The 22,598-nt window shown below is 46.1% G+C and overlaps 1 protein-coding gene across 5 annotated transcripts in view; it reads right to left on the reverse strand.

Moving 5' to 3' along the window:
* Positions 1-3,807: 3,807 nt before the first annotated feature.
* Positions 3,808-22,598, reverse strand: part of YEATS2 (YEATS domain containing 2) — a 106,763-nt gene continuing 87,972 nt past the window's right edge. For 3 of the 5 annotated variants that reach the window (XM_023187576.1, XM_023187574.1, XM_023187575.1), the window contains exons 22-31: positions 16,736-16,864; positions 15,865-15,963; positions 14,603-14,705; positions 13,660-13,733; positions 11,495-11,574; positions 10,722-10,923; positions 8,278-8,504; positions 7,238-7,312; positions 6,152-6,225; positions 3,808-4,850 (exon numbers count right to left, since the gene is read on the reverse strand). In XM_023187576.1, coding sequence (XP_023043344.1) covers positions 4,742-4,850; positions 6,152-6,225; positions 7,238-7,312; positions 8,278-8,504; positions 10,722-10,923; positions 11,495-11,574; positions 13,660-13,733; positions 14,603-14,705; positions 15,865-15,963; positions 16,736-16,864 — 1,172 coding nt within the window. In that variant the 3' untranslated portion in view covers positions 3,808-4,741. Of the gene's footprint in view, positions 4,851-6,151; positions 6,226-7,237; positions 7,313-8,277; positions 8,505-10,721; positions 10,924-11,494; positions 11,575-12,647; positions 13,008-13,659; positions 13,734-14,602; positions 14,706-15,864; positions 15,964-16,735; positions 16,865-21,770; positions 22,159-22,598 lie in introns of those variants that run through there. The other 2 variants (XM_023187577.1, XM_023187578.2) reach the window with 2 other exon arrangements.

Raw genomic sequence — 22,598 nt, forward strand, 5'->3', positions numbered from 1 at the left:
AAGGCAAACAAATGGTCAAGAGCCTCTGCAATGCACAGCATACAGCTTTTCACAAACACCAACTCCAGTGCTCCTCTGAGGGTGCACCATCCTCATCACCAAGACGGTCTCGCTTTGTCGCCCAGGCTGCAGTGGTGTGATCACTGCTTACTGCAGCCTCAACCTCCTGGGCTCAAGCGATCCTCCCACCTCTGCTGCCCGAGTAGCTGGGACCACAGAGGCATGCCACCACCATGCCTGGCTTTTTTTCCCCCTGTTGCCCAGGCTGGAGTGCAGCAGCACAATCTCGGCTCACTGCAACCTCTGCCTCCCACGTTCAAGCGATATTCTCCCACCTCAGCCTCCCAAGTAGCTGGGATTACAGGCGCCCACCACCATGCCCAGCTAATTTTTGTAGAGACAGGGCTTCACCATGTTGGCCGGGCTGGTCTTGAACTCCTGACCTCAGATGTTCCGCCCACCTCGGCCTCCCAAAGTGCTGGGATTACAGGCATTGAGCTACCATACACGGCCATTTTTTATTATTTTTGTAAATTTTATAGAAAGAGGGTCTCCCTATGGTTGCCCAGGCTGGCCCTGAACTCCTGGGCTCAAGCAATCCTCCTGCCTCAGCCTCCACAAAGCACTGGGATTGCAGGTGTGACCACGGCACCCAGCCTGGCCTCTTTATTTATGAGGAGATGTGGGTTCTGATAAAACTCCTTCCCACTCACTTAGGTCTAAATAATCATGCCTAACATGTTCAGCAAGTGATCCAAGAGCAACTTTGACAAGTCTCAACCATGTGGCCCCAACTCCTACCTATCTCACACACACATGTATAATACACATAGCAGACAGACGGACAGGCACTGAGCGATGTCAGCAGTGATTATCTTTCAGAGGGGGAATTATGAGGAGCTTTTAAAACACATTTTTTATGCTTGCTAAAGTTTCTATAAATGTTTTTGTAATAATTCTGTAAAGAAAAAGTTTTTAAAAATAAAAATTAAGCCGGACATGGTGGCTCATGCCTGTAATCCCAGCACTTTGGGAAGCTGAGGCGGGCAGATCACTTGAGGTCAGGAGTTTGTGACCAGCCTGGCCAACATGGTGAAATTCTATCTCTACTAAAAATACAAAAATTAGCCAGACATGCTCGTTTGAACCCAGGGGGCAGAGGTTGCAATGAGCTGAGATCACGCCACTGCCTTCCAGCCTGGGTGGGAGAGCAGCTTCCTCTTTTTTTTTTTTTTTTTTTTTTTTTTGAGATGGAGTCTTGTTTCTGTCGCCCAGGCTGGATGCAGTGCAATGGCATGATCTTGGCTCACTGCAACCTCCGCCTCCCAGGTTCAAGTGATTCTCCTACCTCAGCCTCCCGAGTAGCTGGGATCACAGGCACCCGCCACCAGGCCCGGGCAATTTTTATATTTTTAGTATAGACGGGGTTTCACCATGTTGGCCAGGATGGTCTCGATCTCCTGACCTTGTGATCTGCCCACCTCGGCCTCCCAAAGTGCTGGGATTACAGGTATAAGCCACCGTGCCCGGCCCAGACTGTCTCAAAATAAATAAGTAAAAAGCAGTTCAACCTGTTAGCAAATTCCAGACAAAAGAAAATGTTAAGTTTATTTCACGACTCAAGCTGCCACTGCACGAGCTGCTTCAAGCAGCCACGGGCTGTGCTACGACGCTCTGCAGGCGGAAAGTCCTAAAGGTCCTTCCACAAGTCAAGGTGGTTTGCAGGCATTTACATCGAGGTTTCGCCTCTCTGTGCTCCATGGTACAGAACTCCAGGACTCAGGCCACATTCCCAAAAGCAGCTTTTGAGAAAAGCCAGGCCCTGCAGCCCACCCGACAGATGGAAGAACCTCCCCTTTGAACAGGGTCGAGACGAAGCCTCAAACCCAGCTCTGCTGGCCCAATTCACACAGGGCTCCTTCAATCAATAACTTGGAGTCCAAGTCATTCAAGGTACTGCCTGTGGCACTGGTCCGAGCCTGCTGTGTCGCTCTGCCAAAACCCTGAGACAATAAACATTTATGAAGGCAAGCCTAGGCACACCCCTCACTCTCAGCCGCCAGACTCTTCGACTCTCCATTCTGACTCTCAGCGAAGTCTGGTCCCCAGAAAGTTACATACTTGGACTGTATCATAATGCCTTTGAAGAACCAAAGATTTCAAAATCGTTCAGCTCTAATGTTTCTGGATTTTTCATTATTTTTGAGCCATATGCTAGCAGATGGTCACAGCATAAGGACCGTGTCACAGGAGTAACTTCTTTCAGACCTCAACACTGTCCAATTTTACCCTGCCAGATAACCTGGTATGTTCCTTTGTTAGACACCAGGAGCTGATTCTCTCTTTGCCTTGGCTTTAAGGAAGCTCTGAGCTCATTTATGCAGTTTTCTTCTGCCCCAAGCCGTCAGAAATAATTATGTCCATTTACAATTTTTTTTAGACTTTTATGTAACTGTAATCCTTTATCTTGTATGGTTGCAACATTTTTTTTGGCAAGAAATAGAGGAATTAATTTAAACATACCAATAAGAATCTATACTGTCACCTCATCCCAGTACAAGGAGAACCCTGCCTGAGCACCACACTTCAAACTCAGAAACACCCACCACAAATACCAAAAGATTTATTGTAGACAATTTTGTTACACAATTATACACATTATGATACACATTTGAAACATTAACACATGTGGAGACTGCTAAATCATTTAATATTTCTTTTGCAAAAAGATAATTTCTTTAGGCTGTCATACCTGTAATAAACAAATCTGTTCTCATTTGGATCAGATCTTTCTCCCTCCATCCTGGAAATCACACAGTTCACTTTTGCTGAGGCAATCTATCCACTTCCCTATCAACCCTGCTTATAGCAGTTCACATATAGACTATTCAAGCCTTATATACTAAACTGCTAGGCCAGTGCATGCCCTATGCCCTACTACTGAGAATAGATCCTTCTGCACTTGCAGCCCTCAAGATGCTGAATTAATTAATTTTTGAGATGGTCTCACTCTGTCACCAGGGCTGGAGTGCAGTGGTACAATCTTGGCTCACTGCAACCTCCGCCTCCTGGGTTCAAGTGATTCTCCTGCCTCAGCCTCCTGAGTAGCTGGGATTACAGGCACACACCACTATGCCCGGCTAACTTTTCTTCTTAGTAGAGATAGGGTTTCACCATGTTGGTCGGGCTGGTCTCGAACTCCTATCCTCAGGTGACCCACCCACCTCGACCTCCCAGAGTGCTGGGATTACAGGCATTAGCCACCATGACCGGCCCAGATGCTCAACTTAAAAGGCAGAGTTTATTCAGTCACTCCCTGCCTTATCTTTCTGACTCAAACATCTACAGGACCCATGAAAACAGGAATTACGTTGCTTGGGTAAGTTACTCTGACTCACTAACTCTGAGCACACTCAGGGAGAAGGGCCTGAGGCACACGGCCTGGCCCGGCTCTCATGGGGCCCTTACAAAGACTGCAGAAACATTGGCTGACAAATGGTTGCCGATTCTTCTTGAGCAGAACAGGGAACAGATTTCTGACCGAGCATGCGTTCTCTGTTCTGCCTTCCACATAGGCCGTGTTAGGAAGTCTGAGATGGGACGCCTCCAGTGGACCCGGGCACCTGGCAGCGCCACTGCTTGCCTTCCTTCTCCTGCCTGCTGCCCCCTCCCATCGAGGGGTCCTCTGCTTGTGGACACAGCCTCATCTCACTGCTTCCGGGCACTGGCATCCCTGTTTCTGGGCATGGGTGGTTACTTCTCCAACTTTAAGGCACTCACTGGTACTTCTTTTAAATACTTTTCTTCTGGGAAAAACTCCTTAACAGAGAAGAGGATACACAATCCACGGATAGGACAGACCAGCCCAGAAGAGCCTGCCGGGGGCTGTTCCCCGCTGGCCACTCAGCATGGGGTCAGCTGCAGAAGTTCCTGCAGACCATGCAGATGGCATGGAGCCTGCGATCTGCTTCGCACACATGTGTAACACTGCTACGCTTCTGCCAAGTGTCCGGGACTGGTGCACGCTGTCTATTCCTAGCATAGTGAGAGTTTTCTTGGTTATAATCAAACCTCTTCCCGACTCCTGTTGGGACCTCTCCGTCTCTTGCCACTGCTTTGACAATGGTTCTAGTAATGCTCCTGTGCTCAAAACAGGAATTCTGCTCAGTCTGCCGTCTCTCAGGCCTTCCTGGTTCTTTGCTCTAGGTATGGCCTCTTCCTATAGCTGACTCACTTGGGCTCAGAGTACAGCCCCTCCACACCAAGGCCAGGCAGGGGAGAGAACCACTTGCTGAAGCCCAATCTTTCTTCAGGATAACTGCTAGAGCTACTGGTAACTCCAGCCCACAAAATGGTTCAAATCTCTAGCCTGCCACTCATTTTCTATCTCCTGGGGAGGCGGGCCCAAGGAGCCCCCTTGAGCACACTCAGGAAGAAGGGCCTGAGGCACATGGCCTGGCCCAAGTCTCATGGGGCCTTTACAGAGACTGCAGAAACGTTGGCCGACAAAGCACGTATCCACTGACAGCCTCACTCCACACTCAGGAAACAAACTCCTGTCCAAGAGGATTTCATCTGGAGTGGAGCATGCTGGTGGCACGCGGGAACAGGAGCAGCAATGCTTGGGTAGCCATGACATCCCGAGGCGCACTGGAAACCACCTCCTTCCCGATCAGCAGGGTCCTCAGTTACAGCTTCGCTGCGCCTTCAAAGCCTGCTTCTCCGGGGCACCTCACTCCGCTCACTGGTCCTCATTCAATATTCCCATGTGTTTGTTTGTGAGGAAATCCAGAAAAGGAATGTTGCAAATGGCCTGGTGAATATTACTCACTGTAATTTCTTTGGGAATCCTGGTCCAAAAAACAAAGGGTGTTACCAGGTGAAATTCTCTCACACGTATCTCATTATTCATTCACTTAACTCACCACAGGGACTATCCCAGGCAGAGGCCCCCTGGAGAGGGCTCCTGAGCCACAGACATAGCTTAGGGCCACTCTGGGGTGGGGGCTGCCTTCCTAGTCATAGGCATGAGAAGGATGTCAACAAGTTGGTTGAATGATTAGGAAAAAAGATTCTGAGAACTGAGAAAAGAGAAAGAAAACAACGTGGATGGCAGAATGGAATGACACATTTGTGAGTGAGTCTCAGCAGACCAAAAGCTGAGTCAAAGCACCACAAAACTCTGGGACTGTATTTCCCATCTCCAGGAAGGATGGGAGATGGAGTCAGCCAGGCCAGCGTGATGTTAATCGTTCCATCAAAAGCACCCAAGTCACTCTACCCCTCCAGAACAGGGAGCACAGAGGTGAGCAGGAGCCACAGGAGGCCCCTGGCTCACTTGTGGGTCCAAGCAGGACAGCGGGCAGCAGGACTGGAACTCTTGGTTCACCTCCTTTTCTCTAAAGACGTCTATGTTGTCTGATATATTCCTGTGAAGCTTCATCTAATATTCCTCTGATTTAGGCCCTTCATGTCCTCAGGCACTTTGCTACAATTTTATAAATTTGTGACAGCCTTTAGCATAATGCAATAAAATAATATTCGTTTCCTCTGCAAGAAAAGCAGATGTGGCCTATCTACCATTCTTTCAGGGCCTAGGAAAAGACTGAAACTCAGTGTCTCAATCAAAGACAATGAGAGTCAGCAAAGAGCAGTGGCAAGCGCGGGAGCCTCAGAGCCAGTGAGACCTGAGTCGGAAGTCCAGGTCTCCACTGTATTTTCTGGGAAAGCTGGGTAAGATTACCTTTCAAAGCCCGGTTTCCTGATTTTTAGAAAGGGAATAATAGTTCTGCAATGAAAAATAAGTAATATATGCAATGCTTGGCCCTCATGTCTGACATGTAATGGACACTGTTATCTTTAATTGCAAAGCTAGTATTTATTCAACGCTGTAATAAAACAGAGTCCTAGGTGTCTGTGAAGTAATGAGGAGGAGGATATAAACCTCTGAGCAAAGCTGAGTGAGCTTTCACAACCGAGGTTCTCTAAAAATGACAGAGCAGACCCTTGAGTTCATCTGGCTCTAAGACTGTCCTAAGCACTCACTCCACCTCCTACTGGATTGATGTAAGTATAAAATACCTTCATGGGTAATTCAACTGTTAGGAAAGAGGTATCAGCCTCACACCACGGACTGCAGAGATAGTAATACCTGTTGTGAGAAGCTGTCTGGTATCCAACTGCCAAAGCCTGTCTCAGGATATCATTCACCAGCTGTTCTGTAGCCTACAATGGAAGGTGCTGTTATTCTTCAAATGGCCATCTGCTTGCTGGCAAGAAGGGATGCATCTAACCCCATCCCTTACCCCAAATGTCTGAAACAAATGCACCTAGGGATTGAAAAGTCTTTAAGAAAAAATTAAAGGTCTCAATAATAGACGATAGTGATAAAGGCCATGTTTCTGGGAAATTATGAATTGGAGTGATTTTCATTAATCAGACATTATTCTATTGATTGATTGATTGATTGAGAGATGGAGTCTCACTCTGTTCCTCAGGCTGCAGTGCAGTGGCACGATCTTGGCTCACTGTAACCTCTGCCTCCTGGGTTCAAGCGATTCTCCTGCCTCAGCCTCCCAAGTAGCTGGGATTACTAGGCGAGCACCACCAAGTCCGGCTAATGTTTTATTTTTAGTAGAGACGGGGTTTCACCATGTTGGCCATGTTGGTCTTAAACTCCTGATTTCAAGTGATCCACTCGCCTTGGCCTGCCAAAGTGCTGAGATTACAGGCGTGAGCCACCGCGCCCAGCTCTAGACATTGTATTTAAGGAAAGCAGTTGTTACTGAGGTACCCCTATTCTTGGGGAGGATCCACGAGGAAAGGAACTGCTGAGCTGGGATCAGGCTGGGGAAGGAGGCTGTGGCATTTTCACCCCCTTGCAAGGGTCAGGACAGTTGGGCTGTTTGCCGTTGTGACATGTACAGAAAATCGTAGGCTTTGTCTCTGCCACCTCCTAAAGCAACGAGCGCACTGACCACCCTCCTCCAGAATGTCTTAGGAGGCACCTGAAACCACGTGGAAAAATATCTTCAGAGCGACATGAGTATTCAGAGGAAACATAACTTAGTCCATTTAAAAATCAGAAGAAAAAAAACAAAAAGAGAGAACTTAAGCTCAAATAAGATGAGGAATTTTAAAGCATGTTATCTTTGTTCCTTTTCTGTCCTTGCCCCTTACTCCAAACCGCCTGGGATGCAACCACCCTTCCTGGCTGGCGGCCCCTGGAAGCACCCACCTTCAGGATCATGTCCTCCACCACGGACGCATACACGTTCCTGTGGAGCACCACGGGCTGCAGGGTGATCCCAATCTGGAAAAGCAGAAGAAAGCCGTTTGTTCATATCGCTGCTTTAAAAACAGCCTCTCTCCAACCAAGCATAACTCTTTGACACCCAAAGAGATGCCTGGTTGGAAGAAGGACTCTGCAAACATGCTGGGCAAAATTCACTGGAAAGGAACACAGAATATGACATCTAAACGAATGTTATCTTGTTTTTCCACATTTCTGGCTGATTTCTAAAATGTGACTATAATCCTACTTTAACTCTCAAATCTCCTTCGTGGAAGAACCTGGTTGGGATCTGCCATGAGCTCTGATAAGTGAACACCACTCTGGAAGTTCTGGAATCAAGACTCCAGTGTCCTGTTTGCACTTGGAAACTGCATCTTGCCCATTTTTCATGGCAGCCAATGAAAGCACACTGTCTTTCACCTTGGGCCCTGAGCAACTGACAGATGCTGAAGAGCTGCTAGGCTCCAGCAGGGTGGATAAGTACCTCTCTCCTGTATAATAAGGTGGGTGCATGCCATCTGCACCACAGGCAGGGCACTCAGGACCTATCAACACATCAGGGGGGGATTTCGCACTGACGCGCAACTCAGAAATAGGACATGCCTCATGAGGGAAAGGTGCTTCTACTGAGGCAGATGAGAAAAAATGAGATGAAGAGTAATCAACCGTTTCTATCCAGCCAGCTTTGCTTCAAGTCTGCGTTCAACAAGCAACCTTTTCACGTGTAATTAGCGTTTCTGCCCAAGGGCTCTGATGCAGGAAGATGGGAGCCCAGAGAGCACACCTGGGTCAACCAGGCAGAAGGAAGTCAGGCATTTACACCACTAGAAGAGTCTGGGTCTGGGTCTGGGTCTGTGAGGCTGAACGTCTGGGTCTGGGTCTGTGAGGCTGAACGTCTGGGTCTGGGTCTGTGAGGCTGAACGTCTGAATGTCCAGCTCTGAGTCTGTTTTGCTGCATGAACTATTAACACCACAACCCCTACCTTCTGTGTGACATCCCCAATAAATTCAGACCCTGGGGTTGGTGGCAGGTAGAACTTGACTTCCTCTTGTTTCTCTTCCTGCTCCTTCTTGATGTTTATCTTTACTGGCTCAGAGAGGCTGAGGATGTCCACCTCCTCCTCATTCTCGGGTTCCCTTTTCTGGAACTGCTGCAGGTCCTCCAGTTTGCGGCAGAGGTTGTCCGCAGAGGAGAATGATGATGGGCACTCTAAATGAAAGCGAACAGCGTTAAGACAGCTGTGGGGCCAACGGAAGAGGACTTTCCATCTCCAAGAGACCCATGGTCTGAGGAAGGGGGAAAAGCATCAGCGGAGCTGACCTTCTTTCCAGTTCTAATATTCTATGGATCTATAATAATGACAGCTAGTAATTCATGAGGGAGAAAGGCACAAAGACAGGCATCTTGTGTGTGATCTATGTAAAGCAACTGCCATCTAAGACAAAAGAGTACGGAATTCTCACTTTTACCACCAAAAACCAGGCCACTCCCCTCCCTCTGAGTATTAAGGACTAACCTGATTTTTCTACATCTCAAATTTGGAAAATTTAGAAATGCAGAGTGAAGAAAATAAAAAGAATCACCCCTATTCTCACTGCTCAGAGAGCAGGACTGTTAACACTTCAATGTATATTATGGGTCCAGTTTCTAATAAGGTGATTTATACAAAGCCTAATCAGGAGTGTGAGAACCTTAAGGCCAGGTCTAGGGCACTAGTGCCCTTCCACTTTCTGGATGAGTGTGTGAGGTCCACACCAGGTACAAGATTTAAGGGCACCCAGCTTCTGGTCTTTTGTTTTACTGACTGGGCTCTAACACACTCCAGCTGCTCCTCAAGTTATGCTGGATGGCGCTATATCCTGAAAAACCCATTGTAAGTTGAAAAACATCATTCTTTGACTTAGGATATTTTCAACTTACGATGGCCTTATCTGGATGCAATCCCATCAGAAGTCAAGGCCTGTGCTGATGCCTACAGCTTTCAGACCATTATAAAGTCACAAAATCAAATCACAGTCAAACCATTGTAGGTCAGGGGCTGTTTGTAATCAGTCAGATTAACAGGAAGCCTAGTACATGCAAGTACTGTGCTTTCCACACAGTGTCAGTGAAGCCCGGGAAACATCAATACGGTCTCTGCTCTCCGAGTAGCTTAGACAGCGAAGTCAGACAAGCCCTTATGCTGCTGATATAAAGCGCTACAGGAGATGAGAGGAGAGGCCATCCTGCATTAGGCTCTCAAGAAACTTAATGGCAAAGACGGGACTTGCCCTTTTTTTTTGGACACAGTCTTGTGCTGTCACCCAAGCTGGAGAGCAGTGGCATGATGACAGCTCGCTGCAGCCTCAACCTCTTGGGCTCAAACAATCCTCCCGCCTTAGCTTCCCGAGTAGCTGGGACTACAGGCGTGCACCACCATGCCCAGCTAATTTTTGCATTTTTTGTAGAGACAAAGTTTCACCGTGTTGTCCAGGCTAGTCTTGAACTCCTGGGCTCAAACAGTCCTCCTGCCTCAGCCTCCCAAAGTGGGAGGCCACTGAGCCTGGCCCTAAGTCTTAAAGGAACCCCACCTCTATGCTCCAGGTTTCCTTGGACAGGGAGGCAGAGCTTCTGTTTTTCTACATAAATGGGGCTGGGGGCAGATAACAACCTTTCTTTTTATTTTATTGAGACAGGGTCTGGCTCTATTGCCCAGGCTGGAGTGCAGTGGTGCAATCTCAGCTCGCTGCAACCTCTGCCTCCTGAGTAGCTGGGACCACAGGCGGGCAGCCACCACGCCTGGCTAATTTTTCGTATTTTTAGTAGAGACGGGGTTTCACTGTGTTAGCCAGGATGGTCTTGAACTCCTGACCTCGTGATCCGCTCGCCCCAGCCTCCCAAAGTGCTGGGATTACAGGTGTGAGCCACCACGCCTGGCCCAGTAGTGTTTTTTATCATAAAACAATTCATTTCACCTGCAACATTACTAGTTTTCACAAGTGCCTCCCACACTGGGTGGCATCCTCCAAGCTGGGTTTGGAGATAAAGTAACAGATGAGACACAGACCTCATCTTCACAGAAGGAGCACAGACTTGTCTGGGGCATGGGGGGGTCCTTAAGGTCACAAAAGATGGGGAAGCTGCTTCGATCTGCAGGAAAGGAGATGGATCAGGAGTCTTCAAAGAAGAAATGATGCCAAGCAGGGACTCTGGAGTGAACAGTGTGAGCTTGCTGCATGGCAAGGGCTGGAAATTTGTGGCTGGGGCACAACACTTTAGATACCTGGGTACCAACAGCTCCATGGGGACTGCATGGTCCCGGGGAGGACATGGCAGGAGGTAGGAAATGCTCTTGTTCTCTACAGCACCTCTTCCAAATCCTCACCTCTCTCTAAGCGAATGCCCCCAGGCTGCCAGGTGCTCTGGGCAGTGCCACTGAAGGCTTACCAGGCTCGCTGTCGATCTGGGTCAGCACATCCTCGATGGAGTCCCCGTCATTCCTCAGGCTCTCAGGGTCTGGTGGGGTGTAGCCATGACAGCGGCACCAGTGAGCAATATGCTTGGTTTTGAGGGGAGTCAGGTGGTGAAATCTCGGATTCTTCTCCAGGATTTCTTGTAAGACTTTTCGCATTGTCATTGCTCTTTGCCACTTAAAACAAAATTTTTTTTGGAACCATAATCAAATCCTTCCACTTAACACAACTACATTATCATGCAATCATAAATCACCATCTTAACTTAACCTGTTAGAATTTTTTTTTTTTTAAGAAAAAAAACCTGATTGTGTTACTCCCCACTTAAAAAAAGTAGAACTTCTACCGGCTCCCTAATGCTTATAACTAAAACCGCATCTCCTAGGTTTGGCCTTTAAAGATTTTCACCTGGTCTCAACCTAGGACCTCCCACTTCCCCTCCTATCCCAACTTTCCCTAAACCGACCACAGCACCTTCCCACTGTAAGGACTCGATACGCAAGTTCATTTAAAATTCTGAAACTCAGAAAAAAAGTTAGAGACTGTGAGGGATGTTTCTACCAGTAATGGAAAAGAAGGCAGCCCTGAAAGTCGGCTGGATACAAGTCTTTGAAAAATGAGACTTTTTTAACTGAGGAAAATATTCTGCCATCAAATATTTCAATAAAATATGCTGCAATCTGTATCCCTGTTCCCTAAGAAAAGGTTTCTGCAGGCAGCCAAAATGAACAGGCAGACGTAGGTTACCTCAGCAGCTCTCCTCTTTCCAATGTTCCAGCCATAGTACTGCTCCACAGACTTCGCAGAAAAGCAGCTGGCATCTTCACCTAGAATGCACATACCCAGCAAATCCTGAATAAAGCTCTTACGATTCCAATCACATATCATTTGCTGGAGGCAAGCCAGTCACTTCTTCAGACCTCTTTATTGCATGTATGTTCCTTATTGGGCAAGATGCAGCCTAACACAGGAGGGCGTCTCCTCAGAAGAGAAGGCGTCCTGTCGTGTGTACTCAAAGCAACACACCTTCTTGGGAACTTGGCTTCTTTGGTGGAGAAGGTAATCACTGCCACAGGCTATTAAAGTCTGTGGAACTGGCGCTCCACTAGGAGCCCTGGACCCGCCATTAACTCACAAGGTGGCCGTGGTAGATGGTGTCTCACTTTGTTGCCCAGGCTGGAGTGCAGTGGCACGACCTCAGCTCACTGCAACCTCTGCCTCCTGGTTTCAAGCGATTCTCCTGCCTCAGCCTCCCGAGTAGCTGGGACTACAGGCATGCACCACCATGCCTGGCTAATTTTTGTATTTTTAGTAGAGATGGGGTTTCACCATGTTGACCAGGCAGATCTCAAAGTCCTGACCTCAGGTGATGTGCCCACCTCAACTCCCAAACTGCTGGGATTACAGGCGTGAGCCACTGCAACCAGCTTGGTTTTCTTATCTATAAATTGAGAAAGCTGGGAAGATAGTATCTGAACTACCTTCCAGCTCTTGTATTCTGTATTTTTTTTTTTTGAGACGGAGTCTCACTCTGTCGCCCGGGCTGGAGTGCAGTGGCCGGATCTCAGCTCACTGCAAGCTCCGCCTCCCGGGTTCACACCATTCTCCTGCCTCAGCCTCCCGAGTAGCTGGGACTACAGGCGCCCGCCACCTCGCCCGGCTAGTTTTTTGTATTTTTTAGTAGAGACGGGGTTTCACTGTGTTAGCCAGGATGGTCTCGATCTCCTGACCTTGTGATCCGCCCGTCTCGGCCTCCCAAAGTGCTAGGATTACAGGCTTGAGCCACCGCACCTGGCCAGGATTCTGTATTTTTAAGGAGAGAGAAAACTGTGTGTGTGTATGTGTGTATGTATATGTGTGTGTGTGTGTGTATATATGTGTGTGTATATATACATATATGTGTATGTGTGTATATATATACATATACACATACACACACACACACAAACACGTATATATGAGAGAGATTTTTTTGTTTGAATTTCTTCTGTCAGGCTGGGAAACTGTCACCAAAAGTTTATTCTGAGATACATCAAAATGATCCCCCAAACTTTACTTCAGAAAAAGAGACTACTGCTTTGCTATTACAGTTGGAAAAAAGAAGTAGGTGGTCTGTACCTGGCGTACGTGTTCAGGGCCCTACAAATCTGAGTGGCGTGGAGGCTGCCCCTGGCTTCCCTCTCAGTGTGCATGGTGGTCTTGCCCATGAGCATGCTCCTGTGTCCGCAGGCTGCTGGCCCCTCAGCAAGGGCTATTGATTCTGTCAAAACAACTGGGGCTAAGCAGCAATTTACTCAATGTAGCTAACGATGGGCAGTGACACAGCACATCACTTTGGGAGGTCTTAAAAACTGTGCATTTCTACAGTGTGCAATACTGAGTTTCAGAGGAAAGATGACTGGTCTTAGAGTCAAACAGAACCAGGTTTGTATCCTGTTTCACCACCCATGGCTCTGTGATCTCGAGCAAGTTATTCAACCCTGTTCATCCTCAGTTTTCTCATCTGTAAATGGAGATGACACCAGCTACCACACAGGAGGCTGGGATTATATGAGACAATGAACGTACCCAGCCTGCACAGGACCTGGTACACTGCAGCCAAACACTAAACGCTTTCCTTATTCATAAACGCCAAATGCTAATACAGAGTTTTAACTGCATACAAAACAATTTATGATTTACATATGAAAAATGTAAAACATTCCTTCTAAAGAACACAGTAAAAAGAATAAAAAACTAACTGCATGTGAATTCTAAAACCCTTGCAAATGAGCTGTATCTCTAGCTGAAACCTTATAAGGTAACTGCCATTATCAATATTAATTTACAAACCCAAGTGATTTCAGTTGACTCAATACCTTAAATTCACAGCTTTAAAAAATGTACCCCTATATTCAGTGTAATTGTCTTACTTTTTGCAGTGATTAATGGAATCTTCTTTACTACTGCTGTTAAGAGTTGCTGGATAGTCTCTAAATGGTCTATCCTGAGAGGGATAAAAAAAAATAAGGCAATAAATTAAATACATGTAGCAGTTTCCATAGCCATATATATGCCATATACTTAATGGATATATTCCATTCTGAGGGAATTATAATGTAAAAACATCATATTAACATGTCTTTCCTTCCATAGATGACCTTCTTTGTAAAGGAAAGGTGTTCTATGCTTAAAAAGAAAATGTCAAGACTAAATAAGATCCCAGGAATGGAAGATTATGTGCATATTACAGTTAATCTACACCTTAAAATTAAATAGCAATATAATCTTTTTGCAATGTGACTGCTACTAGGGGAGAAAAATTCTGTATGCCCGTCTTAGGGTTATTACAGTTCACGCCTCCATCTACCATATTAAAGGGCTAAGTTTCTATTGTCCCCAGCAGTTTGATATACTTAAAAGTAGCTGGTCAGAAGTGGCTTCCTGATTTAGAAATTACGAAACCTCAGGAAGCATTTTAGAAGAAGTAAAGAGTGTGTATAGCCCATGAAGAGGCAGCTAAGATTAGGCAGGCGTGTGGACACCCAGTCACAAAGCACGTATACACCTGAGTGATGGCAACAGGAGAAATTTTGTGCCCAAGGGCTCAGCAGAGAAAGCTCACGTTGGCAACCTCAACTGAAGGGAGGTCTAATCCCATCTGAGGCTTCTAAGGCTATAAATCAAGTGCCACCTCCAGTCACATCACTGTATAAAATGATCCTCAGCTGTGCATCACTTGTCCACTACACAGGCACAGACAGTTCCTCCCCTCAAGGGCTTAGAGCTACACACACAACTCTGCACATACTCAGCTGTCACAGGTGTGACAAACACCCAAAGCGGAACTCGTTTAGGAAAGATTGGAAGAATTACTTAATGACATAGTTTCCCAGCTCAGAACTTTCTTCTGTTTTCACTGCTGTCTGACCCTCCTGAGAGAGGCAGCTCGGCCCAGGTGTTTCTGGTTCAGTCTTCACTACAAGGCAAGAGCAACAAAGAGGCAGCTGTTAGGGGTTAGCAGTGGAAGGACATGTGCAGGCACAAACAAAGCTCCTGCAGTGAAACTCAGCAAGGAAACTGCCACTCCAGCTGTTGTGGGGACACAGCCAGGGGACTGAGATGGCTCCTATCATCCCAGGGTCATCAGACAAGGGAAGAACTGTTAGCCTGGGTCTCAGGGGGGACAACTCCAGCCTCATGACAGGGCGGGGGCAATAAAATGACTCCTCAGATATTTCTTAAAGGGCCACCCATACTGCTGTGTAAGATTCCTCCACGCCCTCCCCACACATGTGATCTAACAATGCTACATTGAAGTACAATGCTGGTTTGTTCTAAGTTCTAATATTGTGACCTTTCCAATATCATCTCTCCAGCTAGTTTATCAACTTTCAGCATTATCTTAGCGTTCTGAGACACAAGGCAGAAAGCAAAAATCAGATTGCCTGTGCTTGGACATTGATGTTATCAATGTCAGCGTGTTACTCTAATCCACCGTGCTATCCTGATCTACTCTTGTGGGCAGGAGTGTCTCCCACTGCCAGCTCGCCAAAGTCTGGCCCCTGCCTAAACCTCCTTTACCACAACTATACTCCCCAAATGAGTCCCTCTAACTTGCCACTTCTCCAAAGAGGAAGCTGAGTCTTTGTCTCTCCTGTGCCCTTAATCTGGCATACCCCTTGACTCCCCACAGCTAAAAAACCTCTACTCTTTTAAAGTCCAGGTTACAATCCATGGTCAGTACAAAGTCTTGCCCTTCTCCACACCCCCTGCCAACCCTGATCAGACATCCCAAGCTGCAATATTTCAGCAATCATTTCCCTGGCCACATGTCTTGTGTTTATCAATGATTGCTTGCTGTCTACAGCAATTCTTTTTCAATCTTATTATAAATTTATTAAAGGGTAGAAATGATCCTTTATACATCTCTCTGTTTCCCTCAATGTTAAGTCTACTATATGAGTATTTAGGACATATTTGCCAAGTGGTTGATTTGCAAATGCTGAAAATTCAAAAGATTCAGATTATGGTAACGTCCTGCATAAAACTTCTGGACATCAGAAGAGAACGTGATCGACAACAAAAAAGATAAATAACAAAACTTCTGGACAAGAACTCTGTGAGATCCTATGTACCTTTTGCAACAGCTGCTGGAGCAGAGCTGGGGACAACTGGAGTTGGGGCAGCTACAGGCAGAATGGCAGGTGGCTTGCTGGTAGAAAATGACTGAACCACTAAAGGGAGAAAAGGAGGGACGGATATAACAAATACAGAGATTATTTTTAATGAGGGTGATCTAACTCCCAGGTGATAACCCCACGAGACGAACAGCACAAAGCCAACTTGAGGACAACAGGAATTGCAAAGTCTCTTTTTACTAGTGGGAGATTATTAGGTATGAGGGTAACTGAGGTATATCTTCAACTGTAGAAACGGGAGCCTGTCACTAAACTAAGAAAGTAACAAGCCAGGCTGGGCGTGGTGGCTCACGCCTGTAATCCCAATACTTTGGGGGGGGCCAAGGCAGGTGGATCTTCTGAGGTCAGGAGTTCAAGACCAGACTGTGCAACATGGTGAAATCCCATCTTTACTAAAAAATACAAAAATTAGCCAGCTACTCAGGAGACTGAGGCAAGAGAATCGCTTGAACCCAGAGGCGGAGGTTGCAGTGAGCCGAGATCTCGCCACTGCACTCCACCCTTGGCGACAGAGCAAAACTCTTGTCTCAAAAAAAAAAGGAAAGGAAAACAACAATCCAATTAATGTAAATTCTTATAAACACTTAAAATATTCCCCCTTCAACTCAACTTTAGATAAGGGCAGCTATTTAGAAGCCAACGAACATTTGGGTTTTGAGTCCTGGCATTGGTGCCCTAGCATTCAAGGTGCAGGGAGTACTGTGATAGCTGAAGGGTGGCTGTACATGGGCAGAGCAGTCACCACCTGGTAAATGCTGGGATACGTGGAAGCGGCCACAGCACAGAGGCCCGTGGGCAAGGCACTCACCTTTATTCACAGGCATCAGGATTGTCTGCACCCCTCCAGACGTGTTTACGCTGAGTGGTTTGAGCTGGCTGGGAATCGTCAGGACCGCCTGCTGGGGACTGGCTTGGCTGGAGTGAATCTTTAATAGTCCTAGAACAAATTGGAAGACAAGGCCACGTTGAAGGTCAGGTGCTTCGGGAAAGTCCCTTATCCTCTGTGCCACCCATATTTTGTCATGGAGAAAGTTACCTTCCAGTAAACAAAAGAGCGAGAAGCAAGAGGCAACAGATGCTGTGGATTTCACAATAAAACATCGGCATGACAATAATTGTTTATTTATTTACTTTTTGAGATGGAGTCTCGCTGTGTCGCCCAGGCTGACACGATCTTGGCCTACTGCAACCTCTACCTCCCAGGTTCAAGTGATTTTCCTGCCTCGGCCTCCCAAAGTGCTGGGATTACAGACATGAGCCACCATGCCCAGCCCCTATTTATTTTTATTTTTAGAGACAGGCTGTTGCCCAGGTTGAAAAGTGCAGTGGTACGATCATAGCTCATTATAACCTTGAACTCCTGGGCTCAAGCGATCCTCCTGTCTCAGCTTCCAGAGTGGCTGGGACTACAGGCATGCCATGACACACAGCTAATTTTTAATTTGTTTCTGTAGAGATGGGGTCTTGCTTTGTTGCCCAGGCTGGTCTTGAAACTCCTGGCCTTGAGCGATTCTCCCACCACGGCTTCCCAAAGCACTGGGATTTTTTTTTTTTTTTTTGGAGTCGGATCTTGCTCTGTTGCCCAGGCTGGAGTGCAATGGCGCCATCTTGGCTCACTGCAACCTCCATCTCCCAGGTTCAAGCAATTCTCCTGCCTAGGCCTCCTGAGTAGCTGGGATTACAGGCACGTGCCACCACGCCCAGCTAATTTTTGTATTTTTAGTAGAGACGGGGGTTTCACCATGTTGGCCAGGCAGGTCTCGAACTCCTAACCTCAAGTGATCCACTCACCTCAGCCTCTCAGCTGGGATTACAGGCACGAGCCACCGCGCCTGGCCAGCAATGGGATTATAGATGTGAACCACTGCGCCTGGCCATAATGATTGAAAGTATCCTTGTACCACAACCATGAAGTAACATTTTTGCTAGTAAAAAGGATAAAAAGTCACCCAAAATCCTACCGCAGAGATAATCAATACTAATGTTTTCAGATAGTACTCTTCCATGTTTGTTTTCTATGACAATTTGTTTTGCACATAGCTCTGATGTGTACAAAATTTTGGATTTTGTACACAGTTCTAGATATAAAATTCCGTGTTTTGATGTCAAACATTGTCATTATCCTACTTAAAAACCTATGCTGGCTCCTGACTGCCTAAAACATATTTCCAAAATTAGCTTCAAGCATTCAAGGTCCATTTTAATCTGGTCCCAATGTATGCGCATCTCCTTCCCACTGTCCCTACATATCTAGTATGTCCATCTGTCTACACACCACACCTCATCATTTCCTAGCTCTGTGCAGCCCTTGTTTTTCAAACATCAGATGTTCTCTACCGTTTTAGAAAGGATCACTTTCTCTCATTTTATTTTAAGGGTGATTTCCATATTCCCATTTCCATGTAAAACTGTTCTAGGCATTCAGAGGGCCACTTAAAAAATCACAAAGGGCCTTTACTGTGAAGGAGTATATAAGGCACAAACAATACAAACACATTTTAAGAAATACTTAAAAACAGTGGTCAGGCATGGTGGCTCACGCCTGTAATCCCAGCACCTTGGAAGGACGAGGCAGATGGACCACCTGAGGTCAGGAGTTTGAGACCAGCCTGGCCAACATGGTGAAACCCTGTCTCTACCAAAAATACCAAAAAAGTAGCCAGGCATGATGGCAGGTGCCTATAAAACAAGCCACTTGGGAGGCTGAAGCAGGAAAATCACTTGAACTCGGGAGGCGGAAGTTTCAGTAAGCCAATATCACGCCATTGCACTCCAGAGCAGAACTCCGTCGCTGAAAAACAACAACAACAACAACAAAAAACCAGTATCAGGAGCTAAAGATACTTTAAGGCACCGGAAAGCAGCTGGTCTGAGCTAAGGAAAGGAATAATCTTAAATACTTTCTAGAACAAGGCCTTAAATAAACAAAATCTTTCTTTGGAATAGAAGAGTGTTAAATCAGGTAGTAATACTTCCTGAGACATGATGTTGAGGAGTTTAACAACGATCTGAAGTTTCCGTATTTTTATGCATGCTGACCAGCTGACAAGTTAAAAAGTACTAAAAGGCTTATATAAACATAGCCAACCCCCATTCCACCTCCCTATTTTCATCTAGTTCCCTGCTGGTATCTACTTTAATCCCTTTTGATTCTTTTTATTAATATTTATCTCAGTATATGTAAAAGAATGTGTAGGGCCAGGTGCAGCGGCTTGCACCTGTAACCCCAGCACTTTGGGAGGCCAAGAAGGGAGGACTGGTTGAGGCCAGGAGTTTGAGACCAGCCTAGGCAACAAAGCAAGACCCTGTCTCTAAAAAAAAGCAAACAAAATTAGTACCGTGTAGTGGCATGCCCCTGTAATGCCAGCCACTTGGGAGGCTGAGGTGGGAGGACAGCCTGAGCCCAGGAGTTCAGAGGCTACAATGAGCTATGATCAAGCCCCTGCACTCCAGCCTGGAAAACAGAGCAAGACCCTGCTCTAACAATAAAATAAAAATAATTGTAAAAGGAATGTATTCATTATAGGCCTTGATGCATCAATTTTTAATTTTACCTACTGATTTACTATTAGGGTAGTTGGTTTTGTTTTTTTTGTTTTGTTTTTTTGTTGAGACAGTGTCTTGCTCTGTCACCCAGGCTGGAGTGCAGTGATGCAAGCGATCATGGCTCACTGCAACCTCGACCTCCCAGGGTCAAGTGATCCTCCCCTCTCAGCCTCCCGAGTAGCTGGGACTACAGACACAACTACCACACCCAGCTATTTTTTTTTTTTAAGAGATGGGGTCTTGCAGCATTGCCCAGCCTTGTCTCAAACTCCCAGCCTCAAGCGATCCGTTTGCCTTGGCCTCCCAAACTGCTGAGATTACAGTCGTAAGCCATAGCACCTGGCCCCTAGATGGGGTCTTCAGTGGCTTCCCCCAGAGTCAAAGTCAAATCTAGCCCCTAGATGGGGCCCAGAAAAGGTATAAAAAGTTCCCCCTTTAAGGCACTTATATACCTTTTCTTCCCTATACAGACATTCCCTTACAATGGTTGACTGGAGTTTTTTACTTTGGCATGGTATGAAAGTCACAGGCACTCAGTAGAAACTGTACCTCTCTTGTCATCCTGGGCAGTGGCAGTGAGCCACAGTCCCCGGCCAGTCATGCATTTTTTTCCATTTAGAATATTTTCACCTTTTTTTTTTTTCTTTTTCTTTTTTCAACTCACACTCTTTATTCTCCAGAATATTTTCACCTTATGGCCGGGTGTGGTGGCTCACGCCTGTAATCCCAGCACTTATGGAGGCCAAGGTAGGCAGATCACGAGGTCAGGAGATTAGACCATCCTGGCTAACACTGTGGAACCCTGTCTCTACTACAACTACAAAAAATTAGCCGGGCATGGTGGCGGGTGGCTGTAGTCCCAGCTACTTGGGAGGCTGAGGCAGGAGAATGGCGTGAACCCGGGAGGCGGAGCTTGCAGTGAGCCGAGATCGCACCACTGCACTCTAGCCTGGGTGACAGAGCGTGACTCCGTCTCAAAAAAAAAAAAAAAAGTATTTTCAGCTTACAACAGCTGACTGGGACATAACCCCATCCCATATTTTAGGAATGTCTTTGGAGAGGGTACACAGGAAATACATTTCAAACTTTGCCTATCAGAAATAGTTCTACCCTCACTCTGTAATGATCTCCTTAACTAGAGAATTCTAGACTGAAAGTAATGTTCTTGCATTTTGAAAAGCAGTAGTATGCTAGCTTCTAGCACTGCCACTGAGAAGCTCAATGATAATGTAATTTCTGAAATTTTCAATTTCTTTATAATTCTTTATAAAAAATTCTTTATAATTCTTTTTAAAAAATAATAAAATCAATTTATTATTCTGAAGTAATAATAGTAATGACAACAACATCCACAGCCTCTTATCCAAAGGCAGTAAGGGGTGTGTCTGCACGTGTGTGTGCATGCGTGCGTGTGTGTGCATCTCGGTGATATTCAGTTTTTCCGGTAGACCAGTGTGCCTTTTGAAACTGGCAGTTCAGGCCCTTCACTTCTGGGAAAGATCCTTGTCTGGCCAGAGCTCCCTAATACATCACCAAATTTTCTTTCTTAGTCTCTACTTCCTGGTCCATTCCCTGCTTCGACCTCATGCCCCAGAGCTTACTGTCAATACTACACCAATGATCCTGTTAAAAGGTAAGGCAGATCATATTCCACCTTAGCTTAAAACCCTTCAGTGGCTTCCCCCAGAGTCAAAGTTCCAACACCCCACACAGGCCCTGTGTGCTCTGACGGAATCTCCTTGTGCTCTCTCCCTTGCTCATGCAGCTTCTGTCCCAACGAGACCTTGTTTAATGCAGTTTGCGATGCACACAAAAAACTAAATTGAAAAACTGCTGGTTATAAGTAGGAAACAGTTTGATCCTTTTATGAAAATGTGGGCTGGGTGCAGTGGCTCACGCCTATAATCCTAGCATTTTGGGAGGCCGAGGCGGGTGGATCACCTGAGGTCGGGAGTTCGAGACCAGCCTGGTCAACATGGTGAAACTCCATCTCTACTAAAAATACAAAAATCAGTGGGATGTGATGGCACATGCCTGTAATCCCAGCTACTCAAGAGGCTGACGCAGGAGAATCGCTGGAACTCAGAAGGCAGAGGTTGCAGTGAGCCAAGATGGTTCCACTGCATTCCAGCCTGGACAACAAGAACAAAATTCTGCCTCAAAAAAAAAGAAAGAAAGAAAATGTGATACAGAAAGTTCCAGCAGCAGCAGCATCTTAGGAAACTAGAACTTACAGCAGGGAGACTTCATTTACTACATGCCAAAAACATGATCAGAAAAGAGACAAGGGAAGGGCATTCATTATTATAATAATTCCTTTTATTTCTACAATTTCTACTCCAGTGTCCAACACAGGACCTCAAATAAAACATTCAGTTAGTAGAGAACAAGCACTCCCTATCCTAGAAGTTGGTCAATTTTAACAGGGAGGTAGAAATCAAGAGAAAAATATGATCAGCCTTAATTTTTTGTTCTCTATCCAAAAAACAAGACACGAGGGGTTTGGTGTGGAGCTACATATGAATGAAGTAATAATAGTAATGACAACAACATCCGCAGCCTCTTATCCAAAGGCAGTAAGGGGTGTGTCTGCACGCGTGTGTGCATGCGTGCGTGTGTGTGTATCTCGGTGATACTCAGTTTTTCCGGTAGACCAGTGCCAGCTGTATGCTGGCTGGTATCAATCTGCAACAAGATAATAGAGTAGAAACTTTTAACAGTTTGATAGTGCTGAGACATTTCAATTATATTTTACAGAAGTATCTGTCTGTACCAGATCGCAGAAAAACAAAAACAAAACTTGATCATTCAAGTTTGAGAAGCAAAGCCATGTATTTTATCAGCTTCCTGGCAGCTGAGACAGTATGATGTAATCAAACACATCAATATTCTATGTCAAAACACACAAATATTCACATTAAATAATATAAACATGCTGTCAATGGAGGTCCAATTGTGCCCCAAAATTAGTTACAAAAAATAAAATCTCTGGCCAGGCATGGTGGCTCATGCCTGTAATCCCAGCACTTTGGGAGGCCAAGGCAGGTGGATCACCTGAGGTCAGGAGTTCAAGACCAGCCAACCTGGTAAAACCCTGTCTCTACAAAAATTAGCCGGGCATGATG

This window comes from Piliocolobus tephrosceles, chromosome 2 (genome assembly GCF_002776525.5).
Source record: "Piliocolobus tephrosceles isolate RC106 chromosome 2, ASM277652v3, whole genome shotgun sequence".
Taxonomy (NCBI): domain Eukaryota; kingdom Metazoa; phylum Chordata; class Mammalia; order Primates; family Cercopithecidae; genus Piliocolobus; species Piliocolobus tephrosceles.